The sequence below is a fragment of the Chaetodon trifascialis genome, chromosome 12 (genome assembly GCF_039877785.1).
Source record: "Chaetodon trifascialis isolate fChaTrf1 chromosome 12, fChaTrf1.hap1, whole genome shotgun sequence".
Classification (NCBI taxonomy): domain Eukaryota; kingdom Metazoa; phylum Chordata; class Actinopteri; order Chaetodontiformes; family Chaetodontidae; genus Chaetodon; species Chaetodon trifascialis.
In genome coordinates this window covers 24,721,572-24,740,413 of record NC_092067.1, presented here as the reverse complement: position 1 = coordinate 24,740,413, position 18,842 = coordinate 24,721,572, and the positions used below count along the sequence as shown (strand labels likewise).

The 18,842-nt window shown below is 42.6% G+C and overlaps 1 protein-coding gene across 1 annotated transcript in view; it reads right to left on the bottom strand.

The window, feature by feature from the left end:
* Positions 1 to 227: 227 nt before the first annotated feature.
* Positions 228 to 18,842, bottom strand: part of LOC139340680 (collagen alpha-3(VI) chain-like) — a gene marked incomplete at its 5' end in the record, with an annotated part of 41,938 nt that continues 23,323 nt past the window's right edge. Inside the window, 38 exons of the mRNA XM_070976591.1 lie at positions 228 to 1,105; positions 2,726 to 2,911; positions 3,862 to 3,921; positions 5,288 to 5,473; positions 6,771 to 6,854; positions 7,254 to 7,514; positions 7,852 to 7,907; positions 8,005 to 8,107; positions 8,223 to 8,924; positions 9,350 to 9,452; positions 9,568 to 10,061; positions 10,170 to 10,181; positions 10,297 to 10,333; positions 10,438 to 10,470; positions 10,681 to 10,743; positions 11,054 to 11,116; positions 11,227 to 11,262; positions 11,440 to 11,490; positions 11,812 to 11,874; positions 12,207 to 12,269; positions 12,556 to 12,618; positions 12,835 to 12,897; positions 12,994 to 13,029; positions 13,122 to 13,175; positions 13,304 to 13,369; positions 13,714 to 13,776; positions 13,878 to 13,931; positions 14,107 to 14,151; positions 14,250 to 14,276; positions 14,380 to 14,451; positions 14,673 to 14,726; positions 14,842 to 14,934; positions 15,022 to 15,167; positions 15,281 to 15,356; positions 16,125 to 16,459; positions 16,592 to 17,197; positions 17,365 to 17,964; positions 18,210 to 18,830. Of these exons, the coding sequence (XP_070832692.1) occupies positions 1,065 to 1,105; positions 2,726 to 2,911; positions 3,862 to 3,921; positions 5,288 to 5,473; positions 6,771 to 6,854; positions 7,254 to 7,514; positions 7,852 to 7,907; positions 8,005 to 8,107; positions 8,223 to 8,924; positions 9,350 to 9,452; positions 9,568 to 10,061; positions 10,170 to 10,181; positions 10,297 to 10,333; positions 10,438 to 10,470; positions 10,681 to 10,743; positions 11,054 to 11,116; positions 11,227 to 11,262; positions 11,440 to 11,490; positions 11,812 to 11,874; positions 12,207 to 12,269; positions 12,556 to 12,618; positions 12,835 to 12,897; positions 12,994 to 13,029; positions 13,122 to 13,175; positions 13,304 to 13,369; positions 13,714 to 13,776; positions 13,878 to 13,931; positions 14,107 to 14,151; positions 14,250 to 14,276; positions 14,380 to 14,451; positions 14,673 to 14,726; positions 14,842 to 14,934; positions 15,022 to 15,167; positions 15,281 to 15,356; positions 16,125 to 16,459; positions 16,592 to 17,197; positions 17,365 to 17,964; positions 18,210 to 18,830 (5,771 nt within the window). The remainder of the gene's footprint in view (positions 1,106 to 2,725; positions 2,912 to 3,861; positions 3,922 to 5,287; positions 5,474 to 6,770; positions 6,855 to 7,253; positions 7,515 to 7,851; positions 7,908 to 8,004; positions 8,108 to 8,222; positions 8,925 to 9,349; positions 9,453 to 9,567; positions 10,062 to 10,169; positions 10,182 to 10,296; positions 10,334 to 10,437; positions 10,471 to 10,680; positions 10,744 to 11,053; positions 11,117 to 11,226; positions 11,263 to 11,439; positions 11,491 to 11,811; positions 11,875 to 12,206; positions 12,270 to 12,555; positions 12,619 to 12,834; positions 12,898 to 12,993; positions 13,030 to 13,121; positions 13,176 to 13,303; positions 13,370 to 13,713; positions 13,777 to 13,877; positions 13,932 to 14,106; positions 14,152 to 14,249; positions 14,277 to 14,379; positions 14,452 to 14,672; positions 14,727 to 14,841; positions 14,935 to 15,021; positions 15,168 to 15,280; positions 15,357 to 16,124; positions 16,460 to 16,591; positions 17,198 to 17,364; positions 17,965 to 18,209; positions 18,831 to 18,842) is intronic.

The window sequence follows — 18,842 nt, the reverse complement described above, 5'->3', positions numbered from 1 at the left end:
TCATCTTAACATTAGAAAACATGTGATGGGTTATGTGGGTTGTGAGGTGTGAAGAGTAAAAGACTGTAAAGTAATACTAAATAAACAAAAGACGACCTTTGTAGGACTTTATTGTCCTTCTCTTTTAAAGGACGTCAAATGTCGTCTCTGAAACTGTTTCATGTGTTTAATTCTCAATTCAAAACAAGAAAGAAAAGAATCAGTTGCTCATGTTTATTAGAAAGTCTAATTCATTTTTATTTCCCCTATACCCCGATGATGAAACACAAATTTCAGTAAAACCAATGAAACAAAAATTAAAAACAAAAAGAAAAAAAAAACAGCTTGACAAGTGCATCCATTCCTCAATAGCTGGAAGGTGTGTGTGTGTGTGTGTGTGTGTGTGTGTCTGAGGCAGCGGATCCAGAAGTGCACTTAACGTTTCGTTAATGTTTTAGCATCCGAGCAGTTGTTCACTGTCGTTTAAGCACACACACACACACACACATGCCGCCGAACAAGACTTGTGTAAACATTGCTGTGGTTTCTGTGACGGTAACATAGTGAAGGGATGATTCCACAGGGATCAAGTGAAAACAGTATAAATCCATAAAAGCCAATGTCGCTATGTGAACGTGGAATGTCAAAAACACAATAGAAAATAAAAAAAAAAGATTACTGCATTGAATAACGCCAGTCCTGCATGTGCTGATTTATGGCTGATCTTTGTCCAAGATATTCATATATGTTTCTTGCTTAATTATAAAACTGCATTTTAAAAAATATCAAAATATGACGTCATGTTTCCAGAAAGCTTGACTGAAGGCACTTTGACAACTCATGTGTAAAACGAACGTATGTAGCACCAGGAGGTTAAAACGAATCATGCAGCAAATCGTGTTGCCTTCCTTCTTGTTGCGAAAAAGACTACTTCAAGAATTTTTGGGGATAAAGTCCATTTTTGTGGAATCCAGTGCAGCCACCATTGCTTTGGTATTGCATCCTGACAGTACGGCCATCTTGGATGGTCCTCCTCAGAATCCCCTAAACGGAGGCGGAAGCTGGCCGTGAGTGTCGCTTCTGTCCTATGTTCTCATTGCAGCGATGACTCCTTGTTTGATGGGAGCTGGTGATGGATGGCAGAGAAAAACACCGTCAGACTTTAAATTCATGAGGAAACTTCTCTCACATATCAGTATTATATATGTACATTCTAACTGTTAATCAAAGTGGCACATTTTTCCCAAATGGTCTGAAATTTCAGGAGGAACTAATCTCGTAATTATGACTTCTGTGCCTCATAATTCAGATCTGTCTTTATTATTTATTATCATTTACTGTGAAGCACTGATGTAGAAAGGTGCTATATAAATAAATGTTAGTCACTAACAACTATTTATCTTCCTGATCTTGTAAATATGAGACACAGATGTCATTATTGTAAGATCTGTCTGACGAGTGGAGCCTTGGGAGCTGATGTTTTAGGTTGTTTTGGTCGTAGGATGTGTTTTCCATGAGTTTTAGCCACATGCTAACTGCTACACTTCAGCGTATTAAAGGTTTAGTGAGCATGTCAAGCTGAAGCAGCAGCCATTTATGAAGTTAATGCTCCTCTTTGAAACAGTGAAAGAGGTTCCCAACCCTCGGTCTGTGGACTGGGGCTGAGCCACCGAACATTTCCTGCACAGAGATATGATTTGCTAAAAAAAAGCTGAATTTCCTAGCTTTAAAGGCTATTATAGGCTATTTATTTTATTTGCAGTAATAATCCTGAACTTGGCGCAGTCTTTGCTTCCTTTTTCCTTCCTCGCATCCTGTCAAGCCCCCAACAACAACAACACGCTGATTGATTTTTAACTAGAGTGGGTCACCAGAACACGAGGAAGCAGCCCTTCATCACCACTTCTCAGCATTCAGCAGCACATGAAGTCTGTGTGAGGACACCTGAGTGACACAGAGGTCTGCCTGTGCTCAAATGTACTTAGCAAGAACAAGAAACACAAGCTAAATTAGATTAATTTCATTTTTCAGTTTGGTTTCCAACACTTTATTTAAACGCTAGCTGAGAAGTTTAGAGGGGAAACGTTCATTAGATGGAGCTGCTGATAACTGACAACCAAAAACTGCCAAAAATGTCAAGAACATCTTGAACAGTGTATTTGGCAGTGGATTAAAAAGTCCAGTGTTTCCCCCTTGAATGTAGTGGAGACAGTACAGACAATGGAAACAGTAAAGATCCTGAGTCATAACTTGATCCTTCAGAGTGTGAATTGATGGAACTTTATGAAAATTAACACGACGTTCAGTTTTTACTTTGATGAATTCAACACGTTTCCACAGAAATCAGGCCGAGGGACAGTGAATAGTTATCAGCGTGACTCACTCTGCGCTGTGAATGCTCTAATTGCTCCCCAAGAGATGGTAAATGGGTAAAGTCGTGTTGGCAACCTTGCATGCCAACTCAGATTGCAACACCTTGGTTTATTTGGCTTTCTGCAGCAGATAACTGCCAAGAGAAAAAATAACTGCACAGTAAAGTTTATGTATTTTGTCACTACTTTTATGATGTTCATGAATCAAAGACTACTGTCTGCGCTCGTGGCATTTAGGATCCGGTGTCCTCTTCCACTGAAGCAAAGCCAGCCTGCAGCATAACCCACAGAGCTGCTTTCGCTCAGGTGTTTTTCTGTTACCTGTGCACTGACAGCACCTGGTCACTGACATGGTGAGACCGTGAGACACGTACCTGGTTTTCCACAGGCCTTCTCACACTGCTCGTGCGTGTCAAAGCGATTCTGGTTTCCGCCGCAGCCTCCGTACCAGAAGCGCGTGCAGCTCTTGCTGGGGGCGTCGTAGTGCCACTTGAGGACAAATTTGGCACAAGTACCTTCCTCTTTGGGGAGCTGGCAAACGTCCACGGCTGTAGAGGCCGCTGTGAGGGAAGTGACGAAGAATTATAGTCAAGGGAAGTATGTAAACGCATTGTTGGTAGAGGAACACATCTCTGGCAAGGCTGCATGATTAAACTAATTGCAAATACATTAAATTAGACTTAGAATATGAACAATGAGAGGTGCAATCAGCAGTAAATATATAATTATCATTACACATAATGAGCAGTAATGGAGAGATGATGGCAATATTTTGCCAGCGACTTGTTTGTGTTGTGGGATGGAAATCAGTGTAATGCTCAGAAATGTTTCTAGGAAAGAACAAAAGCAAATCCATCACAGCAGACTTTTATTCTTCCACAATCATGAGCTATACCACATTTGCTTTGGAGTAGACTTTGCATTACAGTAAGGAGCTTGTGCCAATTTCCTCCAGTGCTGATGGGGTACTGACAAATTGAACTCGCTCTGTGTGAGGACCGCTGCCAAAAAACAATGAACCAGTGAACAAGGCTTTCCATTCATTTTCTCTGCGGTCATGACTTGGCTCGCTCCTGTGACAAAAGCATAACCTTCTCATTTTCCACGTTTGGCTCTTGACTTGTTCCGTCAGTCATTTAGATTGTCTGAGGGGCAGCGGAGGGGGTGGGCGGGTTTGCAGTACAACACAAAGGACTTCTTGTTTTGCAAAGCGAGCACAGTTTGTGGAAATTGAATTATTTAACAGTGATGTAACACTGCTGACTTGATGTTCAGATATACTGTACGCTCAACGTTAGGGGTGGTCTCAAAGTTTAATTGAAATCATGTTTTCAGGATGTGGATTTGCTTGTTCAAAACCAGGAAGGATGTGCTTCTAATTTCCTATTATTTGCAGAGCATACACGTCCATGCACGTCAAAGTCAGCGATAACAGAGAGCTAGAGGAAGAGGAGCAGTGACACGATACTGCAGGTCTACAGGTGTTTAGTGGCGGGATATCAGATCTCACCTGGAGCCGGGAGGATCTTCACCTGTTCAGTCTGCTGCACTTTTGGCTGAGGCTCTGGCACTGTAGAAATACGAAAATATAAATGTGGTTTACTTTCACCAGGAGGATTTTCAACATAATGTGGATATAAATGACACACATGTAATCCTCATCATGTCACAAATTGTCCACATCGGCAGGTGACTCTCTTATCCAACTTTAACTCCCCAGCACACTTATCTCTGCACGACGATGTAATCCACATTTTCCCAAATACTTCATGTGATCAGTGACAGTTACAAATAAACTGGAATAAGATTAAAGTTCCTTTAGCTTGTATGAATTATGTGTGTTTAATTGACTGTTTGCTAAGCCCTGCCCTGCTTGCTGCGCCTGTCAAGCTCCCAGTTCTCTCACAGTATGCAGTTTCCAGTGATAACTGTGGCAGATTTTCAACTGACAGTAATTTTTTAAACAACAGGCCTTCAATTTCATGACAACTTTAACACAGATTTTATCAGCCAAAGCTAATGCTAAAGCTGAAATCTTGTGAGTTGTTTTGAAAGTCTGTGTCCATCTGACATTTTAATATGTCCAACTGATGTTTTAAAATAAAAGCATATAAAGGGGTTTTAAATCTCAGATGGCTTCATCTTATCATGCTAAATATAGAGCTACACGTTGCACGCGTTAGCATTCTCACAGCAAGGTTTGTATTTTTTCAGGAGCAAAGTGTAGCTGCATGATTTGTACGGGAAACTCGATTTGTTCTACGCCTGTGCCAAAATGTGGCCCTTGAACAGTAGGAGTTGGGGAACGGTTAGGGTTAGCATAACTCATCGGCAAGGTGTTACGACCTGACCTATGCCTCCGGAAACTCATGTTTCCGGTATGGACTGGGAGGAGCTGGGCAGAGCAGCTATCGTTAGCGACCGCATATACGAGCAGCTTGGCTCCCACACAGTGGATGTTCCAGCCCCCAACAGGTACTTTTCTAAAGAAACCTGTAAGCCTCTATAATTAAACGACATGCCTCATGCATCTGGAGTTAATACCAGGGTACTGCAGGCAGCTAATTAGCCAGGCATGCTAGCCTTTGCAGCTTTCATTGGAGCACTGTTCCATTCATTCTTCACAGTTTTCCTCCTGTGCTTTTAATTTTGGAATGGTGATTAAAAAATACGCCACCCTGCAAACTGCGGTAGCATCGCTCATGCAGCCTCATGCACACCATGTGGAGAAATCCAAAACCCGACGGACATGCTGTGCCTAGTTATGGCTGCTTAGCCTCGATTGGACTATAATTGTTCTGGAGCGAGGTTTAGCGAACAGTCACTTGTCAGTTTTGTATCTGGAGCCGTGGCTCGTAATGTGCTACTTTACACCACACCACCACACCAGGGGGCAGCACATTCCCTCAGAGGGCCTGGCACGGGAAACAACTTACCTGACCTCATGCAGTTTTTCAAGCAGAGGGCCTCAGTGTCGAACCTATTTTCATTGCCTCCACAACCTCCAAACCAGAACTGTGTACAGATCCCGTTCTTTCTGTCAAAGAACCACTTAGCCTGATAGTCTTTGCACGGCATTCCAGGGTCATAGTCAAGCGAGCATGGGTCTTCAAATTCATTAACTGGAGCATGCAAAAAAAAAAAAAAAAGAAGACAACAGCAGTGATGGAGGACAGAAAGAGAGAGAGGATGAGTTTGTGTTAGGGATAAATGTACAACTGTATGAGGCACACAGCAGTGACTGTGCTGTTAAAACGTTGCTGGTAGTGGATAAATAAATTAAGGGTGTTCAACGAGTCTCAATGCTGATTTGGTTCATTCTTCTGGTGCAAAGGAAATGGCATTCAACATAATGGCATCACATGCTAGTGACAGCTTAGGGGCCTTGCATTACTGAGGGTTCAGACATCTGAAAACTAAAAGTAGGCAGCAGAAAGAAACAGGTTTAAAAATCAGTTTGCACAGGTGAACTGAAAAGTTAGTCTGTTATCACTACAGCTACTGTTTTATGTTAGTTCATTTAGTCATCTAGGGTTTGCATGGCTGTGCGGTCCAGGTTATCTGCATGTGACCAATCCCAGAAATCAGCCCCAGAAAAACTCCTTCACGGGTCATTATGACAAAAATCAAAGCACGGCGCTCACTGACTTTTAGCAATGCTAGCTGTCAGGTTTCACTCCAGAGACAAAAGTGTACAAAGTAAATCATCTCCATTTCCAGTAACAATATCCATTTTTCTCCAAGGTGACTCAGATATTACAACCTCAACTCATTTCTTGTCATAGCAAATCATGGAGAAGATTAAATCTATAAACCAAGACTTCAGCTGCCTTGAGAGAGTTGAGCTGTAGATTCCTAAGATTTCCTGAATGAGAAACAGTACATTTTGGCAAGAAATAGCGAGTTGATTAATAGCACATTTTTGTAGTAGTTGAATAAAAATATTGCTGCATTACAGCATAGCACACTCATATCTTTGAGTTAAACCATAAGGTTTTATTCATATGACTAACATTCTGCGTAGGGAACACAGCCAAACTCTAGTATTACAGCACTAGAGTAAGTACTGAATGAATTGCAGAAAGTTCAAAGGCGGCACAATGTTCAACATTTTTGGTTCCTACTGAGGTGCATTGTTGTTCTGATGTGTGACTGATGAGGCCAGAGCAGAAGAAAATACAAAACCAAAGATGGTTCTTATTAGGAATCAGCTCAAATTCATATTTACCCTCTTAGAGTTTCTCTTCAAACTCAAGCTTCCCTAAATCACAGGGTACTGTGCACCACACAAGATGTACAAATCACATAAAGAAGCATCTTTTCTGCTAAATAATGTGCGTTTAAAATTACAGAATAGAGGTCACAGCAGAAGAAAATGTAATGCATACACACACACACTTACACATGCAAGTCACTCACCAGTTTCTGGTTTGTCCAGTGGTGCGGTGTCTACAGTACCGGTGACTTGGGCAGCTGGCTTACGCTCAGCAGGCTCTGCTGCTTCTGTCAAAGTGAAACGAGCGGTCATGGAGCAGCTACAATATTAGAGGGAAGTCTGTGATTCAAGGAAGACAACTGCCTGTTTAATGTTTAGCTTAGCTTTAATTTACTTGATTGCACAAATAACACCACCCCCTCCCAAAAATACTACGATGCATTAAAGGAGGAAAAAGGGAAGAAGGAAAATGTGTCAATGTGTGTTTGTGTGAGCTTCAAAGTAAAAAACCCAGAAGTCTTATTCCCTGGTGGTATTTATCAAGCTACTCTCAATCCACATATTTACTATATTCCTACTTTTGTGTTAGGGGGCAGGGGAAATATTGCTTATTGCTCGTTTATATGTCATCTTGTGGGATAAAAAGGAAGCTTACAGCATATGTGGAGATGTGTTTATGGACTTACTGGTGGTCATGATGCCTTTGCGGGTGGAGACAATTTGACCCTCTGCAGTGTGGGCTGTGACCACAGCATGATACGTTTGAGCGCTCTCCAAGTTGTCCACGGAAAGCTCTGTGCCCGACACGTTGGTCTTCAGCACCAGCGCGTGGTCGTGCAGCCGTGTCACCACTACCTCAAAGTAGACGAAGAGCTTGGGGTTCAGGCTGCTCCAACGCAATTTCAAGCTGCTGGAGGTGACGTTGGTGATGTGAAGCTCATCTGCATCTGAGGAGGTTAGATGGAGTGGAGTCAGCGCACAAAAAAAAAAACACGTTAGCAGAAAAAGGAGGCTAGCAGCTGCTGTGGTTGAATGTCAGGGTGATGAAAGAAATAAATCGTTTTCGAGTCATTTTTCTGATGTCAAGTGTGCAGAAACGCGTCTGAGAGAAGTGTGAACTCTGGTGCTGATTGCTGATTTATGGGCAGCCACTGTTAGCGGTTAGCTCTGCATGACTCTCAGTGAAGAAAACAGAATCAAGCAATCCAAATCAATCTTCACCCCGACATCGCCTGCTGAAGTTGTTTAAGTTCATTTTACGCTGCTGTAAGTCCAAAATCTCACCTTTGTGCTTTCTCTGATGAACTGCTTGGTGATTTTCATGATGTTTCTGATGTTTCCTATAAGCGCACCAACAAATAGGGAATAAAACCGTCAATGCTTCCGTGAAATTAACAGCAACCAATGACATGGCATCAAAAAAACCACAATACTGACTCCTGCTGCTGTGATGATGCAAAGGGGTTTTTCAGTGGCTGGTCACTCTGGAACCACTTGCAGTTTTTGGAGACTTCAGGGGACATGTAGAAAGCATTTTCAACTGGAACGAAAAGACCTGAATTAACTGATGAAATTAATGGCATTAAGCCTAAATCTAAAAATCTGCAAAAAGTCAATTAAATTGATTGATGGACTGATAGCTATCCTGAACTTACTGCTGATGTACTTTGGCATCAGCTGGCCAAAGGTCTGGATGTATTTGTCGTAGAAGTGTGAGATGCTGTCCAGCCGCTTGAAGAAGACATCTGTCGGCTCGCTTGCCATTCGTGACAAGACACGAACGTCTCCAGCACTCAGCTTCTCACCCACGCCCAGGATGACCAGGAAGTAGCCTCTGCACTTCACCTCAGTGGCAATACGCACCAGCTGCTCCTCTTCCTCTTCCACACTTCCTGTCACAAAGAGCACCAGTACCTTCCTGTCACGCTGCAGAGGTGCCTTCTCAAACACCTGCTCCACGGTCGATTCGATAGCCGCTGCCAGTGCCCGTCCGCCCTCTAACTGCGGCGTCTTCTCCAGCACGAATTTGATGATGTCTTCAGATGAGTGGTGCTCGGTCAAGCCGATATCCACATGGATGGGAGATCCAGTTTTGTTGTGGATGAACCCGTAAGGTGCTTGCTGGATCACCGACACTCTGGCGTGGTGGATGGATGATGTGGGATTTGAGGACACGTGCAGCTGCTCCACTATGTGCGCTATGTAGCGTTTGATCTCTGTGAAGACTGTCGGGTAGGTGGACTCTGAGCTGTCCATGATGAAAGCCATGTCGATGTCCACGTCTGTGGTGGAGGACCTCTTGTCTCGCCCAGTCCTTGGGGGAACATAGTCACACATTTGGTCCGGAGAGCAGGCGTCTAAAAAAGGAAAATATGTAATGTAATATAACTTTTATGGAGGCAATGTATTTCTAATCAACACAAGATGTATTCAGATTTTCTTTACAAGTATACTGTCATCGCCCAGGGTTTGTCTTACAATGGTCACACAAGATTAAAAACATACTAACATTAGGGCTAATTTTTCTTATTTTTCCAAAAATGAAAATCTGGCAATGTATTAACAAAGTATGTTTATACTTAAAACTTGAAAAATGGGATAAAATAACGAATAATACAAAAATATCCCCAATTTTCAGAATTCATAGTCGGAAATAGAGCAACTATTGGATGCATGAGGCAACAAATCTGGATTAACATCAGATCAGGACAATCTTTAAATATTGTATATTTTTCAGTCAAGAATGAACTGTGATGTCATTATTGGTGCACAAACATCTTACCTAGGCAGACATGGCAGTTCATGACCTTTTGGATGACTGAATTGTACTGTGCCGTTCCAGGGTTGGGAAGGACAATCACCTGGGCCAGTGCCGTGTTGTTGCTCTGGTGTTCAAAGAGAAGCAAAAACATGAATAATACAATGAGCATTGTGTGATTTTTCTTTGAATGGAGACACTAGATGTTCCCCTTAGAGATATGTGCCCTGTTTTTGTTTTACCTGCAGTGCTCTGCTGAGCGCTCTGTCATCACGGCTGACCAAGAACAGAGTGGCGATTCCAGCATCGTAGAGGCGAAGAGCTGCGTTAGTAAGTGCTTGTGTCTGAGTGACTTGCCCACCAACAAAGAAGATGGCCACCTTCCTCATGAGGAAACCACTGCGCACTCTCTTGAAGGTGTTCTGGGCCACAAAGCTCATTGCGGTGTCCAAGTTGCGCGGCTTCTTGGTCTGCAGGGTCTGCAGTCCCTCGATGTGCTGCAACAGGGCCCGTTTCTTCATTGCATCAGCAAAGCGGATCTCAGTGGTCACTTCGTTGTTGTACAGGGTCAAAGCAACGCGAGCTCCTCTTGGACAGTTGCTCTCAGCGATTGTGATGTCTCTGAGGAGGCGCAGGACTGTGTCACGCATGTTGTTGAAGGTTGGACGACCATTGCCCTCAGAGACATCCAGGGCAAAGGCCAGCTCAGTGGGGTAGAGCGGGCACTCCTGTTGACCTAATGGTGCACACATAGAGCATCGTGTTCTGTGCGTAGTAGTACATACGGTGTATATACACAGTATTTAAAAAGTTCTATCTTATTCATGCTGTTTTTTGTACTTACCGTAACAGCAAGCTGGTAGTAAAAAAAACAAAAACATGTAGTGAGTAGTTGTAGCACATGAGACATAAACATCTTTACTTTTCACATCATGGCATGAAATCGCTGATTGTTATGAAATCATACTTACGACAGTTGTCCCTGATCTTCTTGACCAGGTCGCATTGCTGAGGACAAAAAGAAAAATGTTGAAAGATTTTTAGCACAAGCAGAAATGATTTTTTTTGTTCAGCCCATTCAACTTTAAACAGTTTGATAAATGTGCACATACCACGACTCCTGGTCCTCTCGGTCCTTTCTGACCCTATGGGAACAGCAACAACAGTTGTGTTAACAGCTGGATGTTGTCAAGGTTTTTTTATTTTTAGTACTGCTTTTATAACATGATTAATTTAGTTAAATCATGTGAAGATCTTAACATAACTATACTGAGCATCCATGAGAAGACACAAGCAAAAACAGACCACTCAAGATTAGTTATGTAGAAGTTAAAGAGTAACTTTAAGTTGCTTACATATGGCCCAGAGTATCCAACCTCTCCCTTCTGTCCGGGTGCACCAATGTTCCCAGAGACACCCTGAAAAGAATGAAAAGTCAGCGATAAACAATTCACTTTTAAAGCTATTCAACTGTCAATAGTTCTAAAAAGAGCTTGGCTTTAAGACTCACTGTCTTCAACACTGACCCAGCATTAATGTGCATGTTCATCTAGCTCATTCACTGCCAAGAGCTACTATACATCTGAAACAAAACTTTAACACCAGTCCTCTAGTGTGTCAAACACATATCCAGTGATTTCCATTCCAGCTGAAGGAGGATAGCGTCTGCTGTCACATTTAGAATATACTCTCATATTAACCTGACCTATGTCGGGTCTGAAAACGTACCCTCTGTCCACGATTTCCTCTGGGTCCAGGTCCGCCCTTAGTGCCTGGGTCACCACGAGCTCCCTGGAGCGATGCAAGTAAAGACAATTAATCAAAAGGCACATTGTCAAAGCGTGGTAACACTATCATTTGCAACTTCTGTTGAGATTTCAAAAGTCGGTGTTTTCTCTCACCTTTAGTCCTGGGAATCCTGGGAAGCCCTCGTCACCCTGTGCAGGAAGATGTAAACGTACTTTAGAATTATGTATATCATTATCCTCCCATTGAATGAGTATATAGCTGCACTGATGCTTGAGCTTTACATGGCAGCTCTAAAACTGTTTCACATGCACCTTCTGCTTACCATATACTTTTATGTATATTACAAGTGGTCAAGATTCACTTGCCTTTCTTCCTTTAGGTCCAGTGATGCCAAGCCCATCTTTACCATCTTCACCCTATAAGAAAAAAAAAATGCTCGACCACTTTGTTTTCTTTGTAATGTGCAAGCTGCATACAGTCTTGGAAGGAAAGGGGACACAAGGGCAACACTTCCCGCTCCCCTCTGTCCTAACATTGCATATGTTAGGACAGTTGGGCATATATGTCCAACAGTTATTAAGTAGATTATCAAATAATAGTATACTGTATCATGAAGCATAGACATCTGGTTTCATAAATTACTAAGCATCTACAGTAAGTCTGATATTTCCTGCAGTGCTAATTTTCTCCAGTGTTACGTTACAGTGCATGCAGGCATGATGTGGTTTCATTCTTACAGGCTCTCCACGGGGACCAAGAGGTCCGACGACACCCTTAGGTCCTGGATCTCCAGGCTCTCCCTGCAAAGGCAGAGATACAGAGACTGAGACAGAGACAGACTCTCTCAAAGGCAACGTCAAGACTTTAAATTAAGAGTGAAATATTTCTTTAAGCTGTCTGGCCCGTTTCAATACATTTAATTAAGCCCATATGCTTTTTTTTTTTTTTTTTTTGCAGTAGATCTCAAGCGGAGCCTTGATGTTTTCTTATAGCGCTTTCATGTTTGCTCAAATAGACTACACATGTGTGTCCAGTAATGTGAGAGAGCTCGGCTTAGGCCAGTGTGTTTTTATATGAAACAAGCCTGTTATGGAAGAACATAAGCCACGCCTAATCATCTCCCACTCAGTACCTTGCGACCAAGAGCTCCTCTTCTGCCCTTTTCTCCAGAGGGACCAGGGGTACCTCCGGGACCCTAGAAAACAAAACATTAAGGCATTAGAAGACATTACTTTTCTTAAAATGGAGCACTCTGTGCAAATGATTTTTAGTCTGTTAAACCAATGTTCCATGTGTTGCAAAGAGTGGCAGTACAATGCAACTTCAGTATGTCTGTTCAGCATTTTATCATGGCTTAAACCTGATGCTGATTTTAAATGTGTTGCATAAATATATATGATTTCACTGGAATTAATATGTGTTTGATATGTTACAGACACGGCAAAAGATTTTATATAATTAAACAAAAACAGGCTACTCACCCTGGGACCAGGGTTTCCATCTTCTCCTCTGGGTCCTGGTGCACCAATGGGTCCCGGTGGACCCTTAAAAAAGACAAACCAGACATCGATGACACACCAGTTTCTTGTATATTAGACATAGACTTCCAACCCACGAGTAAAGAATGAACACACGTTTGAAGATATATAAATAATCCAGTCACAGTCAGTATTAACAGTCATGACAACATTCGCTGTGATACAAGTTTTGGTGCATTTGTAGACTGAATAATCTGTAAAATACAAGGATGACAGGCTTACCCTAGGTCCTCCAATACCAGGCTCTCCTGCAACACCATCAGCTCCTGGCCTTCCAGCGTTTCCCTTTAATGACGTGCAAACAACAAAATGTTATAACTCCTGCAAGAGTTACTGCAGTAAGTATCAAACAATGTATGTTATCACCAAAAATTGACTTACAGGCAGTCCAGGTGAGCCTCTTCTGCCATCAGCTCCCTAATGAGGTGCGAGAAGAAGAAAGCCTTGATTAACAAAAGACAGCAGTAAGTGTTTGGCAAAGATAATGAACACGTGGTAACATTATTTACCCTTCTTCCCAGTTCACCAGGGCCTCCCTTCTGTCCATCCTCACCAGGCTCTCCCTATCATTTCAGAGCAGACGTCAAAGTTAAACAAACCCATGCAAACAACCACGTAATGTAAAACAGCTAAAGAGCTACAGGCAGGATTTTATTCTATTGCAGGACAATGTGTGAAGGAGAGAAGTTACCGCTGGTCCAGCATCACCGGGGTCTCCTTTAGGTCCTGCACGGTTGTTGTCTTGTCCACTTGTACCCTATTGGACAGATATCACTTTTTCATATACAGTCAGGGGGAGCAATGGCAAGCTAAGGGGTGGAAGTACACAGTCACATGCTAAATGATCAGACACAATTTAAACTGCTGACCATTGCTGAGCATGCAGTTTAAGATCAGTAAATGGGCTATTAAGGAATGGATGAATGTGTAGATTTTGCACCAAAAAAAAAAATAAAAAAAATTTCCAAATAATAATGCACATAGTGACACTCTATAATCAGCCTGGATCAGTTCAGGTATCCATGATCAACACAAGATGGCATGTTATGGATAATTGTTAAGACAGTAAATAGCACTATAACCAGTTTCCATAATACTCACTGGGTCTCCTCTGATTCCAATTTCTCCATTGTCTCCTGCTTGTCCTTTGGTGCCTTTGGGGCCCTAAAAGCAATGAATATGTTAAGTGAACATTTATCAGCACTGATGAGGTAGCACTGAAAAAAATGGATAGAAAAAATGTGAAGTTGCATCCAGACACTCACTCTTCTGCCAGGATTTCCTCTATCTCCTGGGGGTCCAGCGACTCCACTTTTGCCCTGAAAACATACAGCAGATGCCAATTGAAGCCCACAGACATGCATAAACCAGAACACATTCGCACGTGAATACACTGGTGGGACTCACTTGGTACACAGCTGGAACAAGAAGCTATCATGCATGATGTGTGACATATAGAAGGAATGGACTTAATCTCATAGAACAAACACCTACCTCTTCTCCATTGATTCCATCAAGCCCAATTTCTCCAAATTCACCCTGCAACATGAAAGCAGTTGGTTAGGTGATGAGTGGATCCTCGCTTGTTTTACAGCTTTATCTAATAATGAGAAGTTTTAGAAAAGAAAAACACACACCTTTTCTCCTGAATACCCACGACCACCCTGAAAAAAAAACCAAACAGAATAATGTTACATCATTATAACGAATAAATAAATGATAAAAATGACAAAACCAAAAACGTTTAAGCTGAATGGCAACTTTTACCTTGACACCTCTCTGTCCAGGACATCCCTGGAAACCCTGAGTTCCGTTCACACCAGGAGGACCTCTTTCTCCCTGTCATCACAGAATAAAGACAATAAAACATGCAGACAAAACACAAGAGGGCTGTAATATGAACGAACCTGAAGTGGTGGAAAACAAAGAGAACACTGAACAGAAAAACAAAAAAAAACATGGTTAAACAACAGTCACAGACAAGGGCAGTCTGCAGAGGGTGTCTGATGGAAACATTGTCAGGCTGTGACCATATATGTAAGCAAGGCATTCAAACGTACAGGTCCACCCTCATCTCCAGGATGTCCCTGGCTTCCTGGTGATCCTGGACTACCCTGAAAGACAAAGAGAACAAGTATTAGCTTCTGATGAAACGTTATCTGATATAATTATAGGAAGAGTGTATTTTGAAGTACAAAATATATTTTGTGTTTTTTTGACACTGGATACCTTAGACCCTGGAAGTCCAACTCCACCTCGGTCTCCTCTGGTGCCAATACATTTACATGGTACTGCACAGCATTCCCTCTCTGCAATATTGTCCTGCACAGCAAAACAAAACAAATATTAAGTAACTCAAGTGGACAACATAAAGCTCAAAAAGTATTCTGTCTAATAACTAGTACTCACCAGTTCTTCCATTAGCTCATAGTCCAAGTCCATGATATTGACTCGTAAGGGTCTGGAGTACCTGAAGCCACGACCAAATTCCAGTTGCAGAGCCTCCTCGAATCTGGGCACCCGCTCCAGCCCGACCAGGATGAAACTGTTCACTCCTGATTTGAACATACAGCAGATTTATCCTCACTAATTACTTCTGAATATGATACTGCTTTAGTTTCACAGAGGTTCAAGCACTGAGGCCCATTTGTACTTTATCATGTCTTACCTGACTGAAGTTCCTCAACTCGCCTTTTCATTTCGGCAATGGGGGCATCCAGACCATCAGTCAGATGAATGACAACCTTCGGAAAAAAAAAAAAAAAACGCAGTTCAGTTTCATACTTCTGTACACTGGCTGCAATCCAGATCTGAGTCCCTTAATAGTAGCAATATCTGCCAATACCAAGCCTGATTTGATCCTCATATTTACCTAAATGTTGATTAAAATATGTATCTGACACAGTGAAAGAGGAGCTGCAGAGCTGAAAAGGTTTGCACACCTTATTTTTCATGAGGTATTTGATCCACATTCTGAAGGTTAGGGGTGCTACAGAGTGGAGTGTCTTCCCTCACACACAATTGCAAAGCACACCTTAACTAGACAACACAAAAGCGTAATTGTTTCCTGCCCTCAGCTACTCACAGAATTAACGTTAATCAGCAACAGCTGATATGACCTGCTATTGACAAAAGGTATGACACAATTAGAAGCTGCTATCTGGATGTTTTTACACTGTCCTTTGCTAATGAGAGAGAGAGGGTTTGAGATAGAAACTAAAGAATCTGTGTAATGGTATTTTCCCAATCCAGGTGTCAGAACTGGAGTGCACAAAAACATTCACGCACTCTAATTTTTACAGGCATGCAAGCAAAATGCATATGTGCACAGCCAGGCTTTCATAAAGGAGAATGACAATGCAACACAATAGGCAGAGGTGGACTAAACACAGCAGAATTCAGCAAGGGAAGTATCTTATTTCCATCTGCTTTATTTTAGCTAATACTGATCCTTTAAGATATGCTTGGATTGGCTTGGGATAACTCTAGTTTAAGCTGTTTCAGTAACCAACCTTGACAACATTGTCCTGTCTGGTTTTGAACCTATTGGTGTAGGCTGAGATGGTCTTGCCATTGAGGACAAAGGGACCACGACTCCGTAGGGCTCTGAAGGCCTCAAAGAGCTCATCAGCATTGTCTGTGAAGTCCAGCTGGACAGGCTCAGAGGCAGAATCCATGGCCAGGATGCCCACTTGCACTGAGGGAATCTGCCCAGATGAGCAACTGATAGACGCCATTTTGGAAATTCTCTGCAGAATGGCACCCATCTTACTCTGGAGGTTGGTCTGCGCACTGAAGATGTTCTGGGCATTAACATCAAAGCCCACCAACACCTCTATGCTGCAGGCTGTAATACAGAGCACAGATTTGAACCACAGGAAACATCTGGAAACTTTTGAATTTTAAATTGCTAGTTTAATGTGAAACAGCTCAGCTAAAAAATCCATTTGAATTAAAAAAATAAAACTATGCCTCTTACCTTTAGGAGCTTCTGGCACACCAACACACAGCTTCCCCTTGACTTCATCGTCCAGAGTCTCCAGGATTTGCTCATTGAGCTCTGAAAGTCCTTGAATGGTGCTTGCCCGAGCGACAGTAGTGGACTCACTTGCTAAGTTCTCTAACTCAATCTCAGTGTCGCCCACTCCCACAGCGAAGACTCTCACACCCTTTTTCTTCAGACCAAGGGCTGCTGTTTTGCTGTCATCAGCTGAATTCCCTGCAGTGATTACCATTAGAATCTGAGGAGTGCCCTCATCCGCCCTGCTGCCTTTTTCTTTGGTGAAGTGAACATCTTGAACATGGCGAATGGCTGCACCAGTGTTGAGTCTGTTTCCACCTTTGTACTCTGCTCGGCTGATGCCGTTCATAACGTCTTGCCTGTTCTTGTATGTGTTGAGGTAGAAGACATCAGTCACATCTGCAGCATAATGTGCCATTCCAATCCGCAGGTCGTCTCTCTCAGTGTAGAACAGATCAATTAGGTTGCTGATAAAAATCTTCACTTCACTGAAGTCGTTCCTGCTCAAGTTAATGGAGCCATCCACTAAAAACACGATATCAGCCTTTTTGGATGCAGGCAGGCCTATGATAAGGAAAATGAGATATTGAAGAGGACAGGGTAAAGAAGGGTGAGAACAGGAGAAGAAAAGGACAAAGAGTGATTCATTACATTTTAGCATCCTTTGACTATATGGTTAGTTCTGGGTGAAACGTGTTATCTATGTATCTGTGTATTTTTGCACAACTTACTTGGACCCGGGAAAACTGGGTCTTGTATAACTGGGATGCTCCCACTCAACCTGGCAACAAACCTATCCTGGATTGCTGGCAGGCCAGGGAATGTAGGAACCTGAAGGACATCATCTGAGGAGGTGGCAATTTGGGTTAGCTGCCTTGTGTTAGCACCACCAGCTCCAACACCAATACAGTTGACCCGGGAACCCTTAAGCAGAGGTCCATAGATGGAAACATCTTGGGAAGAACGTGCGCCTGTGAGAACCACAAGATGCTGGGAGGCCTCAGACAGACGAACACCGGAGGAGGGTTTTAACTCATTCTCTATAACATACTTAATGGCATCAGCCAGATCTGATGAGCGGCCACCCATCTGACGAAGTCTTTTGATAGCAGAGATAACAGCCGGCTTGTTGTTGTGTGAGTTGAGTGAGAACTCTGTTTTAACTCTGTCTGCATACTGGACAACAGCGACACGCACTTGATCAGGCTGCACGTCGAGTTGTTGGACAATGCTGAGGATGAAGTCACGGATGTGAGCGATGCCAGCAGCACCTGTACTGTCTGAGCCATCAATAAGGAAGAGAATGTCCTTTTTCCCAAGATTTAGGTTGCCTGCAAATAAACACAACAAAGAGAAAGGGAGATATACTTTATTTTGAAGTCTATTATTTATTACCAATATAACAGAATTGTAGAAGAGAATCAAGCTCCAGGACTTTGTAGTAGTGGACAGGAACTTTTTGTCAGTTGTGGCAAATGAATGAAAAATACTGCTAAATTGTAAATAGTGAAAACAATCAGTTATTATTAATAACTTGAAGTTAACTTAAACCTTGAATATAGATAGTATTTCTTACCTAAGTCCACTGTGGGAGGAACATAACTGCTGATATCAGTGGTGGATATTGTTTTGACTGAATCAATGAGCTGCGTCTCCACTCTTGGAAGCTGCTGGAAACTGTCAACTGTATAAGCAAGTTCGGGCCTCAGGGAAATCTGTCTCAGTTCATTAGGGTCTGCATTCCTTGAACCAATGGCAAGAGGTGCGACCTGGTTTCTCTTGAGTTGGTCAGCTGCAGTGGATACATCATCTGTAGACTTGCCACCTGTAACTAGAATGAGGAACTGCGGCACTCCATCCTCAAGGCGACTTCCAGCTGACCTCTGGTAGATGTTTCTGGAAACCCACTCAAGCGCACGACCTGTATTCAGGCGGTTCCCTCCTTTGCTTTTAAGTTTCATCACAGCCTGGCGTACCTCCTCTTTGGTGGAGAATTCATTCAGAAGGAATTCTAACTTTGGGTCATCACTGTACTGTACCACCGAAACTCTGACCTTATCCAGTCCTACATCCAGCTTGTCCACAACTCTTCTTATCATGTCACGGATAGACGGGAATTCACTACGCACTGCTGTCGTGCCATCAATTAGAAATACGACATCCCTCCTGTCTCCTTCTGCAGGTGCTGGAGTGATTACTGCTCAGAAAG